This window comes from Talpa europaea, assembly GCF_964194135.1.
Source record: "Talpa europaea genome assembly, chromosome: 13".
Classification (NCBI taxonomy): domain Eukaryota; kingdom Metazoa; phylum Chordata; class Mammalia; order Eulipotyphla; family Talpidae; genus Talpa; species Talpa europaea.
Window position 1 is genome coordinate 5,327,209 of NC_140080.1, and position 20,026 is coordinate 5,347,234.

At 38.8% G+C, this 20,026-nt stretch overlaps 1 protein-coding gene and 1 pseudogene across 7 annotated transcripts in view; both read left to right on the forward strand.

Moving 5' to 3' along the window:
- The window catches only part of SEC24B (SEC24 homolog B, COPII coat complex component), a gene marked incomplete at both ends in the record, with an annotated part of 78,215 nt that extends 62,633 nt beyond the window's left edge, over window positions 1-15,582 (forward strand). For all 6 annotated transcript variants that reach the window (XM_084252176.1, XM_084252177.1, XM_084252180.1 and 3 more), the window contains 13 exons: window positions 577-695; window positions 1,068-1,123; window positions 1,397-1,603; window positions 3,892-4,015; window positions 4,407-4,565; window positions 5,681-5,854; window positions 7,764-7,874; window positions 9,860-10,035; window positions 10,956-11,093; window positions 11,823-11,927; window positions 12,705-12,797; window positions 15,119-15,222; window positions 15,468-15,582. In XM_084252176.1, coding sequence (XP_084108302.1) covers window positions 577-695; window positions 1,068-1,123; window positions 1,397-1,603; window positions 3,892-4,015; window positions 4,407-4,565; window positions 5,681-5,854; window positions 7,764-7,874; window positions 9,860-10,035; window positions 10,956-11,093; window positions 11,823-11,927; window positions 12,705-12,797; window positions 15,119-15,222; window positions 15,468-15,582 — 1,681 coding nt within the window. The remainder of the gene's footprint in view (window positions 1-576; window positions 696-1,067; window positions 1,124-1,396; window positions 1,604-3,891; window positions 4,016-4,406; window positions 4,566-5,680; window positions 5,855-7,763; window positions 7,875-9,859; window positions 10,036-10,955; window positions 11,094-11,822; window positions 11,928-12,704; window positions 12,798-15,118; window positions 15,223-15,467) is intronic.
- On the forward strand, window positions 6,597-7,084 carry LOC311182742 (transcription factor BTF3-like; annotated as a pseudogene). The gene has a single exon. The product of its transcript is annotated as a transcription factor BTF3-like (transcript).
- Window positions 15,583-20,026: the final 4,444 nt, after the last annotated feature.

Sequence of the window (20,026 nt, forward strand, 5' to 3'; positions counted from 1 at the left end):
CACATGAAAGTCTGATTTGCTTTACATTTAAATCTTTTATTTGGACAATACACGTTTGTCCTCTGTCTTTAAAATATTTAAGCGAAGTGTGCAATTTTTGTAACATTGAAAATGAGAAGATGAGTAACTTGCACTTGAGAGAATTTTTGAAAGTTAGCAAGTAATCTTTGGTTTTTGAATCGTGTCAATTTTAATGTTTATTATTTGAACATAGTTCAATCTTCTAAAAACAATTTCTGCAATTTATTTATTTTTAGTGCTAACATTGGTTTACAATATCGCATATGATTTAGACGTTTAGGATCTCCCCTTTCAGGTGTTGTTACCACACCACACCTACCACCAAGACAGAGTCTGTGACCTCGTAACACACTGGTGTTTTTATCTGAAATGAAATGTTCCATTCTTGCTCTTCTCTGATAAATAGTGACCCAGACAAGAATAAATTTTCTGTCCTCTGGAGAAGCATATGTAATTATTTCTAGACTTATTATTTCAGGTTTTTTGTGGGGTTTTTTTGGCAAGAAAGTAAGTTACTGAGCACGTGGAATTTAAAATTGTCGTTTTTATCTTTAGGCTTCCTGGAGATTCCCGAACAAGAATAGGATTCATGACCTTTGATAGTACTATTCATTTCTACAATTTACAAGAAGGATTATCACAGCCTCAGATGTTGATTGTATCTGACATAGATGGTAAGCAGTGAATAAAATGTCTTTTCATGACAGATTTGGGGATTCACATTACTTAATTTTACAATACATGTTGTCATAATGCTGTAAAGTCAGTTTGGTGCAATTTGATTTTTGTTTTAAAGTAAATGATTTCCTGGAAAGTACTTGATTCTGATTTTCTTACATCTGTATGTGGTGTACTTGCATGCACGTGCACAGACATGTGTATATATATTTATGCAGAGTATACATATTTAATAAAATGATTTTATGGTGCCTACTACATGTGTGGCCTGACACAAAGATTTTTAAATTTATTATATTGTCTTGACTTGATTGGCATTGATTAAAATATTTAAAATAAAAAAATATTAAAATATTTCTTCCCTATAGATGTTTTTCTGCCTACACCGGATAGCTTACTTGTGAATCTATATGAAAGCAAAGAGGTGAGATGGATTCTTTTTCCTTAAGGTAGCAAAATATTTGTTATTTCAGCTGCCCATGTTTGTGTGGTGACTTGTATTTGTGTGGTGTCTCCACGCTGTCGGTGTCTTCACAGTGCACGGCATGGCGGGCGGTGGTGGGGTGGGGCGTGTCTGTTCACTTCTCAGTGTATGTTTTGCTGCCTACAATACAGCAGCAGATACTACACTTGGGGTGTTTTAAAAAACATTGCCTTGCCTGCTCCGTAATTGAGCTATTAATCTTTGCTTTCCCAGCTTATAAGAGACTTACTGAATGCATTACCAAGTATGTTCACCAACACAAGAGAAACTCACAGTGCCCTTGGCCCTGCGCTTCAGGCTGCCTTTAAGCTGATGTCTCCAACGGGCGGCCGTGTGTCTGTGTTTCAGACACAGTTGCCTTCGTTGGGTGCAGGGCTTCTGCAGTCCAGAGAAGACCCTAATCAGCGGTCGAGTACAAAGGTATCATCTATTTGTTTTCTCTGTCATAGTCAAGATGGTATTTTCTGCCCTTGCAGACCATTCAATTATTTGTTCATTATCTACTTTTCTACTTCAAGAATAGTAAAGAAAATGAAAGCTGACAAGAGAATTTAGTTTGAATTACTGTTTTGTGTTTGTGTTGTAATGTGTTCTTTTTATTACTTTGTTTGCAAGTCATAGAAATTTAGAAGTCATTTTCTCTAACCCTTTCATTTTGTAGATGAGGAAACAGATTAAACTGTCTTGCTAAAGATGTTAAATAACTAATGGTAAAAATGGGACTCAATGTTCTGACTCCTGTGCTCTTTTCTATTATGTACATGATAATACTAAATCTCAGATAGTAGAATTTAACGTGCTCATTAATTTTTTTTTTTTTTTTTGCTTACTCAATTTTATCTTTCTACCCTGGGGCAAGACATTTAAGAAATCACCATTTGTTTTGTAATGGATTGTCATCTCCTTTGCCAAACAGAAGTGTAGAATACATCTTGTTTGTCACAGATGTGCCCACTTTCTGTTTTACTAAGAAAGAGGTGTTTAATCTTGTAACATTCTTTCTCACAGAGGAATGCGACAACTGCTACAATAAGAACAGTTGCAGACCAGTAGCTGTGGAATCATTAGTAAATTTTTAAATTATAAAGATAATACAAATCATTGGAAAGTAGAAACAAATTTATCAGTAAACTCACTGAGATAATAGCATTTAGTTTTACAAATACTTAAGTAAGCATAATCGGCCATCACACATGTATGCTATATTGTTAAGTGATCTTTTTCCACTGAGGGTATATTGTGAGGGTATATTGCATTTTCTGAGACCCCTAAAAATCCTCTTTTTTAAAAAATATTTTTTAGTAAATGTGAACTTTTTTATTTAATTAATGGCATCCTATCAATTGAATTGTCTCTACCAATTAAAAAAAAATGAGACTGAATATTACTTGGATTTTATTTACATGAGGATTTGATCACAATATTTTAATCTCCATTTCAAATAACAAATCATACCCATTGTTTTTGATTTTTTTGATGAATTTTATTCTACCTCAAATAAATTTTGAGAAGATACCACTACTACTAGTTATGAATTAAACTATTTTAATGGGGTCATAAATCTTGTCATAAATCATATTTAGATTCTCCTTGGGCTCACTTCCTAGTAGTATTGGTTCAAAGAGTAAAAACTTGATTGAGGGCTTCCTCAGTGGTGCAGCGGTTGAGCGCTGGGTTGCGAAGCTGCCTGCAGCCTCTGCAGCGCTGGTTCGATCCCCGGCTGCTCCCCAGCCACCGGAGGAGGGTCCCACATGGCGCGCAGACCTCTCCTGCCGCCTGCTGCTCCCCTCAGCAGTGTACTTTGGTCCTTCTGCCTGCTCTGATCCCCGCTCTGGCTTTGGTGAATCCTCTCACCCTCCCGTGCTTCTGACTGTACCCAGTGCTTGTATAAATAAATAAATAAACAAACAAACAAACAAACAAAAAGAGAGTTCTCCTTTAAAAAAAAAAAAACTTGATTGAACTTATTAATGCACTCACTTATTGAACTCTGCTTATGTTTTAGTCAACCTGTACTCCTAGGATGCTCTTTTTGTAACTGCCATTAGTTATTGTGGCTTTTTCATTCTTTACCAAACTGTTAAAGAAAAATAGCACTATGTTTTACTTTTTATAGAAATTTGAAACTAAATTGCTTTTTGAGAAAGAAGCTAATTTTAAAATAAATTGGGGCAAGTGTATTAAGAGTATTGAAAAGTTATATTATACAGTATTTAAAAGTTATATTAAAAGTTATATTATAATGAAGAACTTGGAGCCTGGTCCTTGCGTTTTTAACTCTTTCTCCATTGCCATCTCAGTTCAAGTATCCTCATACCAGTAGGAAAAGCCTTCATAACATTCCCTGTAGGCCTGGCTGCAGGGTTTATTTTCCAGCATCCACCACTCAGTAACTACATGAGTGGTCAGTTTACTTAAGCGGTTTTGGCCTTAGTTTCCTCACCTGTAAAATGTAGATAATTCATTAAATAGATGTTATTATGAGGGTTAAATAATTTAATTTATGGAAAACATCTTGAGCAGTGCTGGCACATGAGTGCTTTATAAATGTTAGTGATTATTATTCTTACAGAAAATCTATGTCAACTGCCTGGAATATCGCTGGTTTTATCAGGAACGGGGGTATCCTCTCTCTTCTTATAAGAGAGACATTGAAAATGTGTGTAATTCAAGGTTTCCACCTCTCACTTTATGACCTATTGACTTAGGTTGTGCAACATCTTGGCCCCGCGACTGATTTTTATAAGAAACTCGCTTTAGATTGCTCAGGGCAGCAGACAGCAGTGGATCTGTTCCTTTTAAGTTCACAGTATTCTGATCTTGCTTCTCTAGGTAAGAAGATATCATTGTATTCATCTGTTTTTGTAAACATTTTTAGCATATAATTAAATCTCAACTCTTTACTAAGAGTTCTCAATATTTTGGGGAGAAAGGCATGTGAATTAAATAATATCTATGAAAATTATCAGTAAATTTTAAGGCACTGTGTAGATATAAAATGCTATTACTATTTTGTTTTTAAAAATACAGTTCCTTTACCACTCTGCTCAGCAATAAACCTGATACTACATTTTACTTTATTTATACTTGTGTTTTTGTTTTTTCGGATTTATGTATTATGCTTGTTTTGACAGTTTACTTTTTCTCATGACTTAGGTTTCTTCATTATATAGAATCTGTACTGTGGTTGGACAGTAGCTAATACTTCTATTTCTTTCTAAAGCTTGCATGTCCAAGTATTCTGCAGGGTGCATCTATTATTATCCATCTTTCCACTTTACTCACAATCCTTCACAAGCAGAAAAGTTACAAAAAGACCTGAAGCGTTATCTTACAAGAAAAATTGGATTTGAGGCTGTTATGAGAATACGGTGTACCAAAGGTATGAAATTATAAAAAGTTATATACTTTATATGACATACGTCTGTGAAAATCAATAAGCATTTATATATTGACTATCTGTGATTTCTTAACATGATTATTTGTTCATCATAAAGGACGTGATCCAGCAAATTTGCTTTGCACATACGGAGTTGTTGAATAATTTTTAAGTAATTTGAGTAAGTGGGCAGACATAAGTGTTTTGCTATATTGAGAATAATGTAAGAGGGGCCTCCCTGGTGGCGCAAGGGGTTAAGACACAACCTATGAAGCTATCCGCAGCCTCTGCAGCATGAGTTAGATTCCTGGCCAGGGAGCTACCCACATGGCGCAGCAGACCTCTCCTGGCTCGCCTTCTACTTCCCTCAGCAGTGTATTTCGGTCATTCTTCCTGTTCTATTCCCTGCTGTTTCTCTGATGAATCCTCTCACCCCCACACCTCTGGCCTATACCCCAGTTCTTGTATGCATAAATAAATAAATCTTTAAAAAAGAGAGAGAGAGAGAGAGAGAGAGAGAGAGAGAGAGAGAGAGAGAGAGAGAGAGAGAGAGAGAATAATGTAAGAGAAAACCCATTTTGGAGGTGACTTTAGGAGAATTTAGAAGAATATAGAAGTTGTTAGATTAATGATACTTGTCTTCATAATCATTCAAAATAGTCTTCAGTTACATTACTTTGGTTTTATGAGCATATTTACTGAAGGGGATTCTGTTTTCTTCTTTTAATTCTTAAACGAATTGTAAAATGACCCTCAACAATCTTCATAATTTTGTACATCAGTTAGATCTTCATCTTCAAATCACAAATGAGAAAGTATTATAAATTTGTTTATCAATTCAAGTTAAATATATAGTCTTCCTTTTATATAACCTGCATTGGGTTCTTTGAATTGGTATTATAGAACATTTTTAGCATAAAATTAAATCTAAACTTTACTAAGAGTTCTCAATATTTTGAGGAGGAAGGCATGTAAATTAAATAATATCTACTGACATCCCCTCCAACTCTGAAATTATCCTTTCGATTCACAATCAGCGACATCTTTTACTTTAAAAAGTAGCTTTATCCTGAGATAAAGATTACTTCATCTTTTATAACAAGTTCTCTCTTCCCTAGGTCTCTCAATGCACACTTTTCATGGAAACTTCTTTGTCCGTTCCACTGATTTGTTATCCCTTGCCAACATCAATCCTGATGCCGGATTTGCAGTACAGCTGTCAATTGAAGAAAGTCTGACAGATACTTCCTTAGTGTGCTTTCAAACAGCCCTCTTATATACATCAAGCAAAGGTATTGTTACTGTTAAAAGAAGACACAGAACCTGTGTCATAAACTTTCCTCTCCTTTCACATGCTGGAGATAATGGGGAGAATGGCGGAACAGACAGTAGGAAAAATGGAATTTACATTGTTTCATTAAATATATGTCCCTTTGGGCCTCCCCGGTGGCGCAGCGGTTGAGCGCTGGGTTGCGAAGCTGCCGGCAGCCTCTGCGGTGCCGGTTCGATCCCTAGCTGCTCCCCGGCCACCGGAGGAGGGTCCCACATGGTGCGCAGACCTCTCCTGCCGCCCGCTGCTCCCCTCAGCAGTGTACTTCGGTCCTTCTGCCTGCTCTGCTCCCCACTCTGGCTCTGGTGAATTCTCTCACCCTCCCACGCTTCTGACTGTACCCAGTGCTTGTATAAACAAACAAACAAACAAACAAACAAACAAACAAATAAATAAATAAATAAATAATGTGGGAAAGCCTGCTGCTTTCAAAAAAAAAAAAATAAATAAATATATGTCCCTTTTTTTAACTAGCTTTTTAATCTTTAAATAATGTGTTTTGACCCATGGGAACCATGTGTTCCTAGGATCACATGTGTCTGATAAACAAACTTTGCCAAATCCAGCTATTCCCATCCTGAGCATTATAGCTTGACTCAGAAAATAAAAAATTCTGCATAGTGGCCTAATCTCAGCTGGTCTGCCCGAGACCCCCTGAGCGCCAACCCTAGTCCCCCATGTGGCCCCTTTTCCACTCCAACAAGATGAAAGAAACTATCATGAACCAGGAGAAACTCACCAAGCTGCAGGCACAAGTGCACATTGGTGGGAAAGGTACTGCTCGCACAAAGAAGAAGGTGGTTCACAGAACAGCTACAGCAGATGATAAAAAACTTCAGTTCTCCTTAAAGATGTTAGGGGTAAACAACATCTCTGGTATTGAAGAGGTGAATATGTTCACAAACCAAGGAACAGTGATCCACTTTAACAACCCTAAGGTTCAGGCATCTCTGGCAGCAAACACTTTCACCATTACAGGTCATGCTGAAACAAAACAGCTGACAGAAATGTTACCCAGCATCTTAAACCAGCTTGGTGCAGACAGTCTGACTAGCTTAAGGAGACTGGCTGAAGCTCTGCCCAAACAATCTGTGGATGGAAAAGCACCCCTTGCCACTGGAGAGGATGATGATGATGAAGTTCCAGATCTTGTGGGGAATTTTATGAGGCTTCCAAAAATGAAGCAAACTGAATTGAGTCAACTTCTGAAGACAATAAAACTTGAAGAAGTTACTGGGAGCTATTTTATATTATGACTGCATTTTTAAATTTTGTTCATTGATCTGATAAAATCTAGATCTCTAATACTTTTCAGCTTGAGCCCCTTGGACACTGCAGCTCGTTTCAGTTTTTGCTTATACACAATTCATTCTTTGCAGCTAATTAAGCTGAAGAATCCTGGAATAATGTTTGAAACAGGTTAATAAAGTCCTTTGCCTAGTATCCAGCTTTATTTTTTATTTCATTGACACTGATTTGTACAATAGAAAGCTAATCACGGCATGTAATATCACTGATAATCTTTGATAGAATTTGAATAAAGATTTTAAATGATAGTTAAAAAAAATTCTTTATAATGCTTAAAGCCTACATCTGTTATTTGACAGTCTGAGTTTTCTGACATTTTACTGTGTTGGGTATGATTAAGATGAGTGATATTAAAGTTAAGAACTGGGACCTAATGTGTTCCTGCACCCAAAATTCCTTGTATGTCCATCGTCTGTCTTCAGATGTGGAAAGTGTTCCATTGTCTTTAAAACGTGTTGTCATTCAGTGTATTCCAAACAATAGCTCAAATCATATTTGCCCTGTTTGCTTGTTTCTTTTTGATCGGATGTATTTTGCACTGACCTTATTCATCACTTCATTAGGTGAGCGGAGAATCAGAGTGCATACGCTCTGCTTGCCAGTGGTAAGTTCACTGGCTGACGTCTATGCAGGAGTGGATGTACAAGCTGCCCTCTGCCTTCTGGCAAACATGGGTGAGTACAAAAGTGAAGAGCAAGTAAAACATTTTTTTCTAGCCTATAAACTGAAGCCTGGGCACTGTTTTACCCTAGAAAGCCCTTATTTCCAAAACATATGTGTTTTACATTTTCATTCACAGCAGTGTGAACCAGATTGTTCTTGTATTTCTTACTAATGCTTTAGTTTAGAAATCTTTTATGGGGATTCATAATCACTAAAAACTGGTAATATCCCAAATGTCCTTCAGATGGATAGTGTATGCACAAAACTGGGGTCCATCCATGCAGTGGAACACAGCTCAGAAACAGGAAGCAGTGCGCTGCCAATGTGACAGCAGACCTGAGTGACTCCCAGAGCCATGTCAGGTGAAAAGAACTTAGCCTTGAGGCTGCATCCCTCGGGTTCCATTGATAGGACATTCTGGAAAAGGAAGATCATAGGGATGAAGAACAGACAATTGACTAATGGGCTAGGAATGCAGGAAGAGTTTTCTACCTAGAGGCAGCGGCACATGGGATGTTTTGGGGGGGCTAGAACTGTTGTGTAGAGATTACATGAGTATGCATTTGATATGAAACCACCGTAGACCTGCACTCAAAAAAGTAAATTCTACTGTAAAATTTTTCTAACCCTTTGGGGAATTAATATAACTATTTTTTTTTGTTGTTGTTTTTAATGAATTTACCTTTTAGGTGAATTTGGACATGTTATTTCCCATGTAGTACAAAAATAGCCATTATTACCCATTTTGGGAGAAATTATAATAGCCTTTACTAAGCATCCCAATTTTTAAATTTACATTTTAGATTTTTTTTTTTTAAAGATTTATTTATCCATTTATATAAGCACTGGGTACAGTCAGAAGCACGGAAGGGTGAAAGAATTCACCAGAGCCAGGGGGGAGAGCAGAACAGGCAGACTGACGAAATACACTGCTGAGGGGAGCAGCGGGCTGCAGGAGAGGTCTGCACGCCATGCGGGACCCTTGTCCGGTGGCCAGGGATCAAACTGGCGCTGCAGAGGCTACGGGCAGCTTTGCAAACCAGCGCTCTACTGCTGCGCCACCAGGGAGGTCCCAACATTTTAGATCTTTTTTCAAATTAATTGTACCATAACTGATTGGATTTTGATATATTTTAAAAAACATTTTCAAATATAAAAGTTGATTTATTTTTAATACTTGGCATATGTATGAAAATGCCTCTATTTTAATAATATATGCACTTGAAAGATCTAGGTTTCAAACTGATAGTTGGCCCTTCACTATGTGAGACTCCTTTTACTTTGCTCTCTGTCGACATGGGAAGATTTTGACAAAGAAAATTTCAAAGTGATTTAATACACTTGGAAAAATAAAAAGATTTTCGTGGATCATTCAGGTTGCAGAACTGACACTGTTTATGCAGAAAAAATGATACTTTACACATGTGGCTTCTATTTGCATAATGGAAATATCTCTAGGACTTTCTCAAAGGTAGATGTACAATATATGCTTTCCAGCAATCCAGATTTTTTCTGATTGTCGCATCTATTTAGATTTATTTTGGGAATAGTGTGTAATGAGGGCCTCCCTGGTGGCGCAGGGGGTTGAGTGCAGCACTGTGAAGCTGTCCGCAGCCTATTCAGCATGGGTTCCATCCCAGCTGGCCGGGGAGATATCCACATGGCGCGGCAGACCTCTCCTGTCTTGCCCACTGCTCCCTTCAGCAGTGTTTTCAGTCCATCTACCTGTTCTGTTCCCCGCTCTGTCTCTGGTGAATCCTCTCACCCTCCCGCACATCTGGCCTGTACACTGGTTCTTGTATGCATGAATAAATCAATCTTTAAAAAAAAAAAAAAAGTGTGTAATGAGTCCATACTTTTAAAATGAGTGACAGGTAAGATGTACTTTTCTATCCGAAAAACAAAATCTTCTTTGGCTTCTTAAGTAAATTTTCTCTCTTACAGTATTCATTGGAATCTAGTAAGCAAATACATTTTCATTTTCCTTGCTTTGTAGCTGTGGATCGGTCTATTTCCTCAAGTCTGTCGGATGCGAGAGACGCCTTAGTGAACGCAGTGGTGGACTCGCTGTCTGCCTATGGCTCGGCGGTCTCTCATGTGCAGCACTCGGCCCTAATGGCACCCAGCTCCCTCAAGTTGTTTCCGCTCTATATATTGGCTCTTCTCAAACAGGTAGGTAGTTCTCTATATACTGTTAGTTTGTGTGAAATCTTTTTAAATACCTGATACGTAGATGAAATGAGATCTAGATTTTCTGGGTTTTTTAAAAAATATTTGATTAGAAGATTTTGCAGTTAGCATTGGAAGAGTTTTGAAGAACAGGGAAAAACAGTGGGCAGTGAAGTTCAGGCGAACACATGACGGCTAGTGATACCTCTGTTCTTGCTCCAGTCCATGGGAGCACCTTCAATGCTCATGTGCCTGTCGCACTCTCAGAAAGTACTTCAAGGAAAGGACCTGCTGTTCAAGGGACAGTCTCAGCACCACCATAGGTGTCATGTCCATTAGCTTCTGTATTCCTTACAGCAGTCTTAGATGCTAGTTTCCCTATTTTTCTTAGTTAACAATATAACTTTGAGAAGTTAAGTAACTTGGGCCTCCCCGGTGGCACAGCGGTTGAGCGCTGGGTTGCGAAGCTGCCCGCGGCCTCTGCGGCACCGGTTCAATCCCCGGCTGCTCCCCGGCCACTGGAGGAGGGTCCCGCATGGCGCGCAGACCTCTCCTGCCGCCCGCTGCTCCCCTCAGCAGTGTACTTCGGTCCTTCTGCCTGCTCTGCTCCCCGCTCTGGATCTGGTGAATTCTCTCACCCTCCCGCGCTTCTGACTGTACCCAGTGCATGTATAAACAAAAAACAAACAAACCAGCAAACAAGTAAATAAAGCATGCCTCTATAAAAAAAAAAAAAAAAAGAAGTTAAGTAACTTGCTCACATACCTACCGATATTAAATGTTAGAGTGAGAATTTAATCCAGGGTTTTCTGATTTGAAGCCCAGAGTTTCCCATGATTGATAGTGGCTAGTATATATTTGTTTCAAAATTTGTCCTCTATAGTTATGTTTTACTTGAAATGTTTTTAACTTTTTCCAAACAGAAAGCATTTAGAACTGGTACAAGCACACGTCTGGATGATCGTGTGTATGCTATGTGTCAGATAAAGTGTCAGCCCCTTGTTCATCTGATGAAAATGATTCATCCCAACTTATACAGGATAGACAGGTTGACCGATGAGGTATGATTTCTTTTAGTACATTTGAAATTTTTTAATTCAAATCTAATTGATGTCTTGATTCTATAGCTAAGGTGATAATGTATTATTAACAATACTTTTGTTTGGTTCTTTCCCCCTGTAGTAGTAATACGTTAAATAAGGACTGTGGTTATAGGGTTTTCAAAACTAGTTTCACATGGAAAGTTACTCACCTTGTGGGTGTGGCTATATTTTTTACAAAGCTAAGTTGGAGAGTGGACATTTCCATTTGCATTTGTATATATTCAGTGTTTCTGATATGATCAGAGTAACGTTTCGATTATTATAAACCAAATCTGGTATTCCAATAGAATTTTTAATGTGCATGTAAAAATATAGGTTTTTTTTTTCTTCTTCTTCTTTTTGTTAAAACTCTCCTCTTTGGAGTCTTCTCTACATCATGTCACTAGAGCTGTGCAGCAGTGCCCTGCTTGCAGTGGGTATCCTAGTCACACTTTTTGTATATCCTAGTCCCCAAAGGGATGGAAATGGGTAGATCCTTTTGCATTTTTATGATTTTATATTTAATTTGAATATATTTGAGTGTCTTGATTCTACAGCTAAGGTGGTAATGTATTAGTAGTACGTTTTGCATCCTAAATTCTCCAGTGTCACTTTTTTATTTTATTAGCACTTAGCGGTTGGTTATTAGCTTGCAAACTGTGATGACAGCAATGTAAGCTCATTCATATTCCACCTTTTTCTTTTCAGGGCGCAATACATGTTAATGACAGAGTTGTACCTCAGCCACCTCTCCAGAAATTGTCTGCAGAAAAGCTGACAAGAGAAGGTGCTTTCCTTATGGACTGTGGCTCTGTAAGCACCCTCTACTACAAAGCTTAACTCAGCTGGCAAAAAGAAAACTTGCAGCATTCAGCTGTATTATCACAGATAAGCAGTGAAAGGGAGATCAGGAAATTAGAAGCAATAAGTTGGTAACTGGCATAAGAGGTCAACTGACTTTAGACTTTTTGAGTTGGACATCATATTGTTATCTATAGATGAAAGAATTTTTTATTCTCATGGATTATTTACTGTCATGGATTATATATGCTTGATAAAGAGAAATAAAAAGATGAATTTTGGGTGAGCGGGTTGGCTGTGCATGCAGGTAGCCGCAGCTGCCTCCTCACCCCTTTAAAAAAAAAACAGATGATTTTGTGTCTTCAGGGAGTCTACCATCTAGAATCATAAAATTCATAGGGATCTCAAAAGTTTATCTAGTTCAACCTATATCCATGTCAGAGTTCAGGGTGGCAGGGTGGGCAGGGTGGTGATGAAGTCTTCATAGTGATTGAGATGACTTCATAAATAACACTTTATAGGCAGGAAATGGATTCAGAGAGCCTTACAAGGGATGCGTAGTTTGGAAGGTGAAATGTATTCTGTAGGAAACCTTGATATCAAAGCAAAAAACATATGAATCACTCAAGTTGTGGGTGTAGATTTCCAAAATGTGTCAGTTATATGATTTGTTTTTAGGTCTTAGTCCGTACTTTGAGATGTGTAAAACTTTACCTTGTTTGTATGTGGTGCCTTAAATGGGTTTCTGATTAAGGAATTTTAATTTGGGGGAATTTGTTTGTTTTTTAGGTTTTTTACATTTGGATTGGAAAAGGCTGTGACAGTAACTTCATAGAAGATGTCCTTGGGTATCCTAATTTTGCATCAATACCACAGAAAATGGTTAGTGGAATTTTATGCAGCCTTACCATTTGTGTCCTTGTTTGTTATAACTTCTTTTATTGATAATAAGCTCACATACAATTCACCATTTTAAAGTGCAAAGTTGATTAGTTTTTAGTATGTTCAGTGTTTTACAACCATCAAGAATTTCTGATTTCAGAGCTTTTCGATTAGTCCAAAAGAAACGCCTATCTCCCAGCTCTCCCCTCTTGTCTTCCCTTGCAGTGGCTAGTCTGCTTTCGCTCTGTGGGTTTGCCTGCTGTGGACATTTCATGGAAGCAGAATCAGACACCATGTCACTTTCTGCGTTCAGCCTCTTTGATTCTCAGTGTTTCCAGGGTTCATCCGTCTTGCAGCATATATCAGTGCTTTATTCTTCCTCACGGCTCCACTGTGTGGCTATGCTGTGTGTTGTTATCCAGTCATCCACAGACATTTGGTTGTTTCCACTTTGGAACTGTTGGAATAGTGCTGCCACAAGCAGTTCATGCACCAGTATTTGTTGGAACATGTGTAGTCAGTTCTCTTGGGTTAGACTTAGGAATAAAATTGCATCTTTTGGTAAACAATGTTTAACTTTTTTGAAAACAGCCAAGCTGTTTTTGAGCAACTTTTATTTGTATTATTTTGCTGATAAACACAATTTTTAGTAGGTCTTTTTTTGTTTGTGTATTAGCCAATACCAAAGAAATCGATTCTGAAATTAGTTGTCTATGTTTAATTAAGAAGCCTACCATGTTCTTGAATACTGTGAATATGTCCTTTCTCCTGAAATTAATATAGTCAGTGTAAATCTTAGCACATTTTGCTGTTGTTTGATTGCTATTTATGTGTTTTATATTGGACATGGTACTCTCAGTGCATTTCGAAGACTCAGCATGTGAGGGTAATGAGAAATTTGGAAAACAGTAACATCAACAAAGAAGAATAGCATATCAAAGCAAGTCCTACTAAATAAAATACTCAACTTTATATTTCAACTTTATTTTTAAAATAGTTACTTAAGCACTGTGGTACTGGCACAATAAACAGTCAGTGAAACAGAACAGAATTCAAAAGACCTAATGCATGAAAAAATAAAATCTCATAAAGATTACATTTCAGGGCCTCCCTGATGGCGCAGTAGGTTAAGATGCAACTTATGAAACTGTCCATAGCCACTGCAGCACGAGTTCGATCCCCGGGCAGGGAGCTACCCATATGGCACAGCAGACCTCTACTGTCTTGCCTGCCACTCCCCTCGGCAGTGTATTTCACTCAGTCCACCTGTTCTGCTCCCTACTCTGTCTCTGATGAATCCTCTTACCACCCCACACCTCTAGCCTGTACCCCAGTTCTTGTATGCATAAATAAATAAATCTTTAAAATAAAAAAAAAGATTACATTTTAAAATACTGGATGGAAAATGGAATGTTAAAAAAATAATCCTCATTATAGTAAAATATATAAGGCCTTTGAAAGTCAGTGATGGGAAAGATAATAAATCTGAGAGCATAAAAAATGAAACAGGCTTCTTAGGTCTTTTAGAAATAGTCTGGTATATAGTTTTACAATATATTTACACATTCATGCTGTTCTTCAAAATTCCTTGCCCTTAAATCTTTTTTTTTTTTTTAAGATTTATTTTTTATTTGTACAAGTTACAGGAGCTGGGGTACAGGCCAGAGGCGTGGGAAGGTGAGAGGATTCACCAGAGACAGAGCGGGGAACAGAACAGGCAGACAGGCTGAAAGCACTGCTGAGGGGATCAGCGGGTGCAACAGGAGAGGTCTGCTGTGCCATGTGGGAATCTCCCTGGCTGGCTAGGAATCGAATCTGCGTTGCAGAGGCTGCAGACAGCTTCACAGTGCCACGCTCAACCTGCTGCGCCACCGGGGAGGCCCTCCTTGCCCTTAAATCTTAAGGACTGAAGGCAAAATACAATTCTCTGAGAATAGCTATGATAAGAAAATATAATTGTTAAGTGAACTAGGAACTAAGCACTAACCCCCCTCCATTTGAGTATTTCCTTCAGAAGAAACACAAAAGTGCAACGTTATCCCAGCATCAGACTAGTCGTTGCACATGTCTCATGGATTTATCGAGAGAAAGCATAATATTAAGGTAAAATGTCAGCAACATGTGAATCGTTGTGTATGATTTTTGACTTAGTTAGGAAAATGTAAATAGATTTGCCATCAATTTAAATGTCCTTTGGTTGCTGCTTTGGGGGTTGGAAAGTGTGCAGTAATTGGTTGGCGGTAGTGGAATCATGACTCGGTTCTAACACAGCTAAAGTGCTTAGCAAGGAAACTATTTCCTAATTGTATTTCTTTCACCAGACACATCTGCCAGAGCTAGATACACTTTCATCAGAAAGAACCAGGTCCTTTATAACCTGGCTTAGAGAAAACAGACCACTAAGCTCGATTCTTCACGTGGTAAAGTAAGTACTACTGTAATTTTAATTACAAAATTGTGTTAGCCTGTTCAATCTGTGTGAAATTGCTCATCTTAAAAGTGCATTTCACTTAATATCAAAATATGTTGTGGTGGTAGATTGCTATCAGTCGATGAATATCCCATGATGTCCCATTTTCCTAAAGTACCCTTATCTTAGTAATTTTAAAACTATCTAATGGCTCTTTAATAATGCATATTTTTAGGTAAATACCATTTTCTCTTTTTCAGAGATGAGAGTCCTGCCAAAACAGAGTTTTTCCAGCATTTGATTGAAGACCGGACAGAAGCTGCATTCTCTTATTACGAATTTTTGGTTCATGTTCAGCAGCAGATTTGTAAGTGAGGTGGCATAACGTTTAATCAAGCGTGAAGACCATGACTTGGGTAAAGCATAATCTGTCAGAGAAGCACATAGAACATTTGGAATGAAGGCATTCCTTGTTATGAGGGACTGTGCGTAGCATCGCACCTGTCTGTGGCTTTGTTAAAAGGTAAAGGGGAGGGAAGGACTTGATGGAGCCTTCAGCCTAAATGAATGGTTATGACGTTGTGATGATGCTGTTTCACCCAGCATGTTTGAATTGGTTTCCACACATTTCCAGTAGTCCAGCAGGTCAGTGCTGCCCATTGTCAGCCGGCAGACTTACGTAGTGAGATGTCATAATGTAAAGTTAGGTAAATTCTTTTTTCTTATAATTAATATAACATTTCTGGACTCATACTCTGACAAGAGATGCCAACAGGCAGTGGTACCTTGGTATTTGTTTATATGAATTACTTTTTAACAAGGAATGATACATGTTCATTAAATGAATTCAATATTTTCCCTGTACAAACAATAGAGTTTCAGTACTCGAACTATAGAGAATATATATAATGTACATAAATGTTACATTTGTAAAGAAATGTAAAAATGTAACTACACAGAAGATGAATTGCTTAAACTGTGCTGCATTGTTGGGTGACAGCTCTTTTCGTCCCAGTTAGAGAATGAGGTTGACTAATGCGTATTATGAATTGAGTCCACAAAAGAAACACAAAACTCTTTGTAATTCTGTTAAATCTTTTATGTGGATTTATTTATGATCAGCCTACTAATTAAAAATATTTTGCTTGACAATGTGGTTTGGTGTTTTTTGTGGGGGGCAGGGAGTTAGTGTGTGGGGTTTTTTTTTTTTTACATGTAGGTAGGATGCATTCAACTCACTGCTTAGAGAAATGCAATGATAACAGTTTCAATTATATGTGAATCAATAGGTTTTCATTAATTTATGGTCATTACTAAGCACTTGTTCTTTCTTGTTCCTAAAGCAAATGCTTCTTGCAAAATATTTATGATTATTGGCTAAGTATAATCTTAATTTATCTTTCTCATTTAAGATGGCATTTTTCTGTTCATCCATAGCAAGAAAGTTTGATATTAATGTGAAAGTTTGATAGTAATGTGACTAACACATTTTATTGACTTTAAGATTACCATCTTGAATTTAATTATTCTGATAAAAAAATCTCATTTACTACTCTCTCTTTTATGATAAAAAAAACTAGTAATGATCCTATTGAGGAATAGCATTTTATTTTGCATGCTATGGAAGACCCATTAACTTTGAAAGGAAAAAGTCTCTTGATGTGTGCTGAGTGCTTCACTGGTTTGTGTTTGGTAGAACTCTTTTGTCTGAAAGTAAAAAAATATACTGTCACATCCCCTGATGTGAGGGGTTAAATGACTCATCTAAAGGACATACTAATTAGTGGCAGAACTAATAGTAAAGCCAATTTTTCACCCCACTGAGCCCCACCCCACCTCCACCACAGAGGAGCTTACCGAGCATCAGGAGAAACTGCAGCATGTGGTTTTATATAGAAAATATGGTGCTACTCTAAGGAGACAAAAACCCTTTTTTCTAGGTATATTTTATTATTTACTGTACATTTATAAGCTCTTAATATTCCCCACATGTTGTTCTAGGCACATCTGTATTTGCAGCAACGGAGCTGTCCACTGAGAAAGGGCAAGAACGTGAGCGGGCATGAGCTAGCCGCCCGAAGAGTGAGACCCCCGGAAGGACAAGTGGCGGGTCACAGGGTTGTCGAGCACTCAGGGAGGGCACTTCAGGATGTGAGTCACGAGCTTACATCAGTGAGGCCGGTCAGCAAAGCGGGGTCAGTGTAAGGGGTCGGTGTAAGGAACAGGGGACAGGAGAATATATGCGAAGACTGACTGCCTTTTAAGCAAAAGGGGCACAGAATGGCTGAGGGAGAGAGGGGGGAAAGGCTGCTTGTTGGGGGTCCCTTTGAGGTCAAGGAGCAGTGAGAGATGCTCCACAAAAGAGAAGCAGGAAAAATAGGATGTGGGAATCTTGAGGTTCAGTTTTAGATGTTGGTAGTGACAAGATCTAGGGTTTGTCCACAGGAGTGGGCGGATGGCTGAGGTGGTGACTGTGATGGGAATAGGATGAGAATTTTCTGGGAGAGCTTTTTTGATAAACATCTATTCCTCCTCAAGTCTGGTGTTCACCATTGGAGTTAGGGGGATGGCCCGGGTGGTACGGAAAAATCCCCTCATCCTAATAGAAATACTGTTTAAAGGGAACATACAATTTGATTTACAGAAATGTTATTTGGATACTACTTTTAAGGAATCCATCTATAGAATAGATGAAGTGCCCCGGGAGAGAAAGAATTCTGTTTTTATATGTTAATGTATATGTGGGCTAAAATGTATTTGAAAGCTAGTTCTGAACATGAATCTGTGATTGTTAATGCATGAGGCTATGAAATGATCATATTAGCAAAGTCTTGTGTTACTAAAACCACGAATCCTCCTACTCAGAGTGATTTGGAAAACACTGGGAATGCAGTTAAAAAAAAAAAATAGCTTTGGCACGTGAAACAGACCTGAAAAATCAAAGTGGTGGCTAGACAATTTATGATTCACTCATCTTTTGGTTTTGGTTTCAGAGATGGAACCTGTATGTACAGAAAGTTGGGTGTCTTTCCTGCCTTCTCATAACACCTGTGAGAAATGCATTCGACATAAACAGGTGGTGGGGGGCTGTTTGTCTGGAGGGGAAGGCTGCCTGATGGGGGACACGGGCCTCAGTGCCTCAGCTTCCCATGGGTCAGGAGCTTCTCTGCATACACAGGTCCATTCTTTACTTCCCATTAGTAAACAACAATGCTCACTTCTGTAGATTGTCATGTCATTTTAGGGGGGCAAAAAGCAGTTCTTTCTGATAGCCCACTAAGCAGCTTGTCAGAGATCACTAACACTTGTCTCCACACTTGATATGCAGTGTTTTGTAAGCGTTTGAGACTCTACTGCTCTCCTGCAAAGCCTGGTTCTCGCCCAGAATTTGTAATTTTGCAGAAACTCCCCAATGTGCAAACACGGACACGCTTCCACAGACACAAGTCTGGCAGCTGGCTGACCAACCTCCCGCAGCACGACAGCCTTCTAGAAGCCAGTCAGCATGCCTGGGCAACAGCTGTGTTCTTGGTGGCTCTTCTTGCTTTTGAGGTATGAGTTAGCTCTGCAGTCACTTAAGATTGTGGTAGAAAATTCAGTTCTTGGGTAGTGATGCATGTATGTGTGTTTTTATACTAGAACTTTCTAGCTTCCTGTGGCCAGATTTTCTACTTTTGGTAGAAATCAGGTGATAATGTTTCCGTTGCTAAAAGGGAACCATGCAGAGCCCCCGCCTCTGCCTCGCATGGCCTGCTGCACAGCTCATGTGGCCACGGAAGTGCAGCGTAATCACTGGGTTCTTTCGAAGTTAATAGGTTATCATTTTATAATGCTAAGTCATGTGTTCCAGCCTGTTCTCTTTGGAAGTAAATAATAAGCCATTTCTAAATATTCCTCTCAATTCTTGATTACATAGGAAGTGACTTTAGGGCAGGGGTTGCGTCATGGGTCATTTTGGTTCTCATCCTCCCTCACGCGGCCCTGGGTTCCCATCCGGGACAGGCGACGTACAGAAACATGCGTTTTTACTGAATTAAATGACTGGTAAACTCATTATCCTTTCCTCTAATAGAGTCTTTTTCTCAGTGAACAGGAAACAGCTGTAGAACATTGTACCTCTTTGGGAGGCCCTGTTCCGTTTTTAATGCAACTTTTTGTGGGATTTTTTCGCTGTACTTATTCCAGTTTCTGTCAAATCCTACTCCTTCGGGACTTAAGTCTTATGAGACATTTTACTAGAGTGTGAGACGCTGTGCCCTGCAAACTATTTTCTATCAATTGTGAGAAACTTGTAAGGAACTATTTGCAGAGTCAGGAATGGGAGAGGCAGCTCTCCGCCCTCCTGTGTCTCTGCAGACATCTCTGTCTTAAACCTACCCCTTTCGATATGCAGGTGTTGTCTTTCAAGACTGCCCTTCTGTGTCTATGCAGCCGTCTCTTTCTATAATAAACTTGTCATGTGCTGATGAATGGGGGGAAGAAAGAGTAACGGAGAAATGGAGGAGTAAGAACAGGTAGAAAAGGTCAAACCTTAGAAATGAGTTACTTACTAGCTGTGTCCCCAAGCAAGATGGGGTCTAAAGAGGTACCTTTCCACCAAAGAGACAGAGAGCAGATAGGAACCAGAAAGACAATGTTGAATGTAAGGAAGACTGAGTGTACCCCATAACAGGGGTGTCCCACCTGCAGACCCTGGCTCCGCCCCTGCTGCTCCATTCACCTGAAGAGCCCCTTACACCCCTACACCAAGCCCCCACATCCTTCAGAGCTCAGCCTACGGATTCGCTCTCTGCTGGCTGCCTTTCCTGACCCCCTTCTG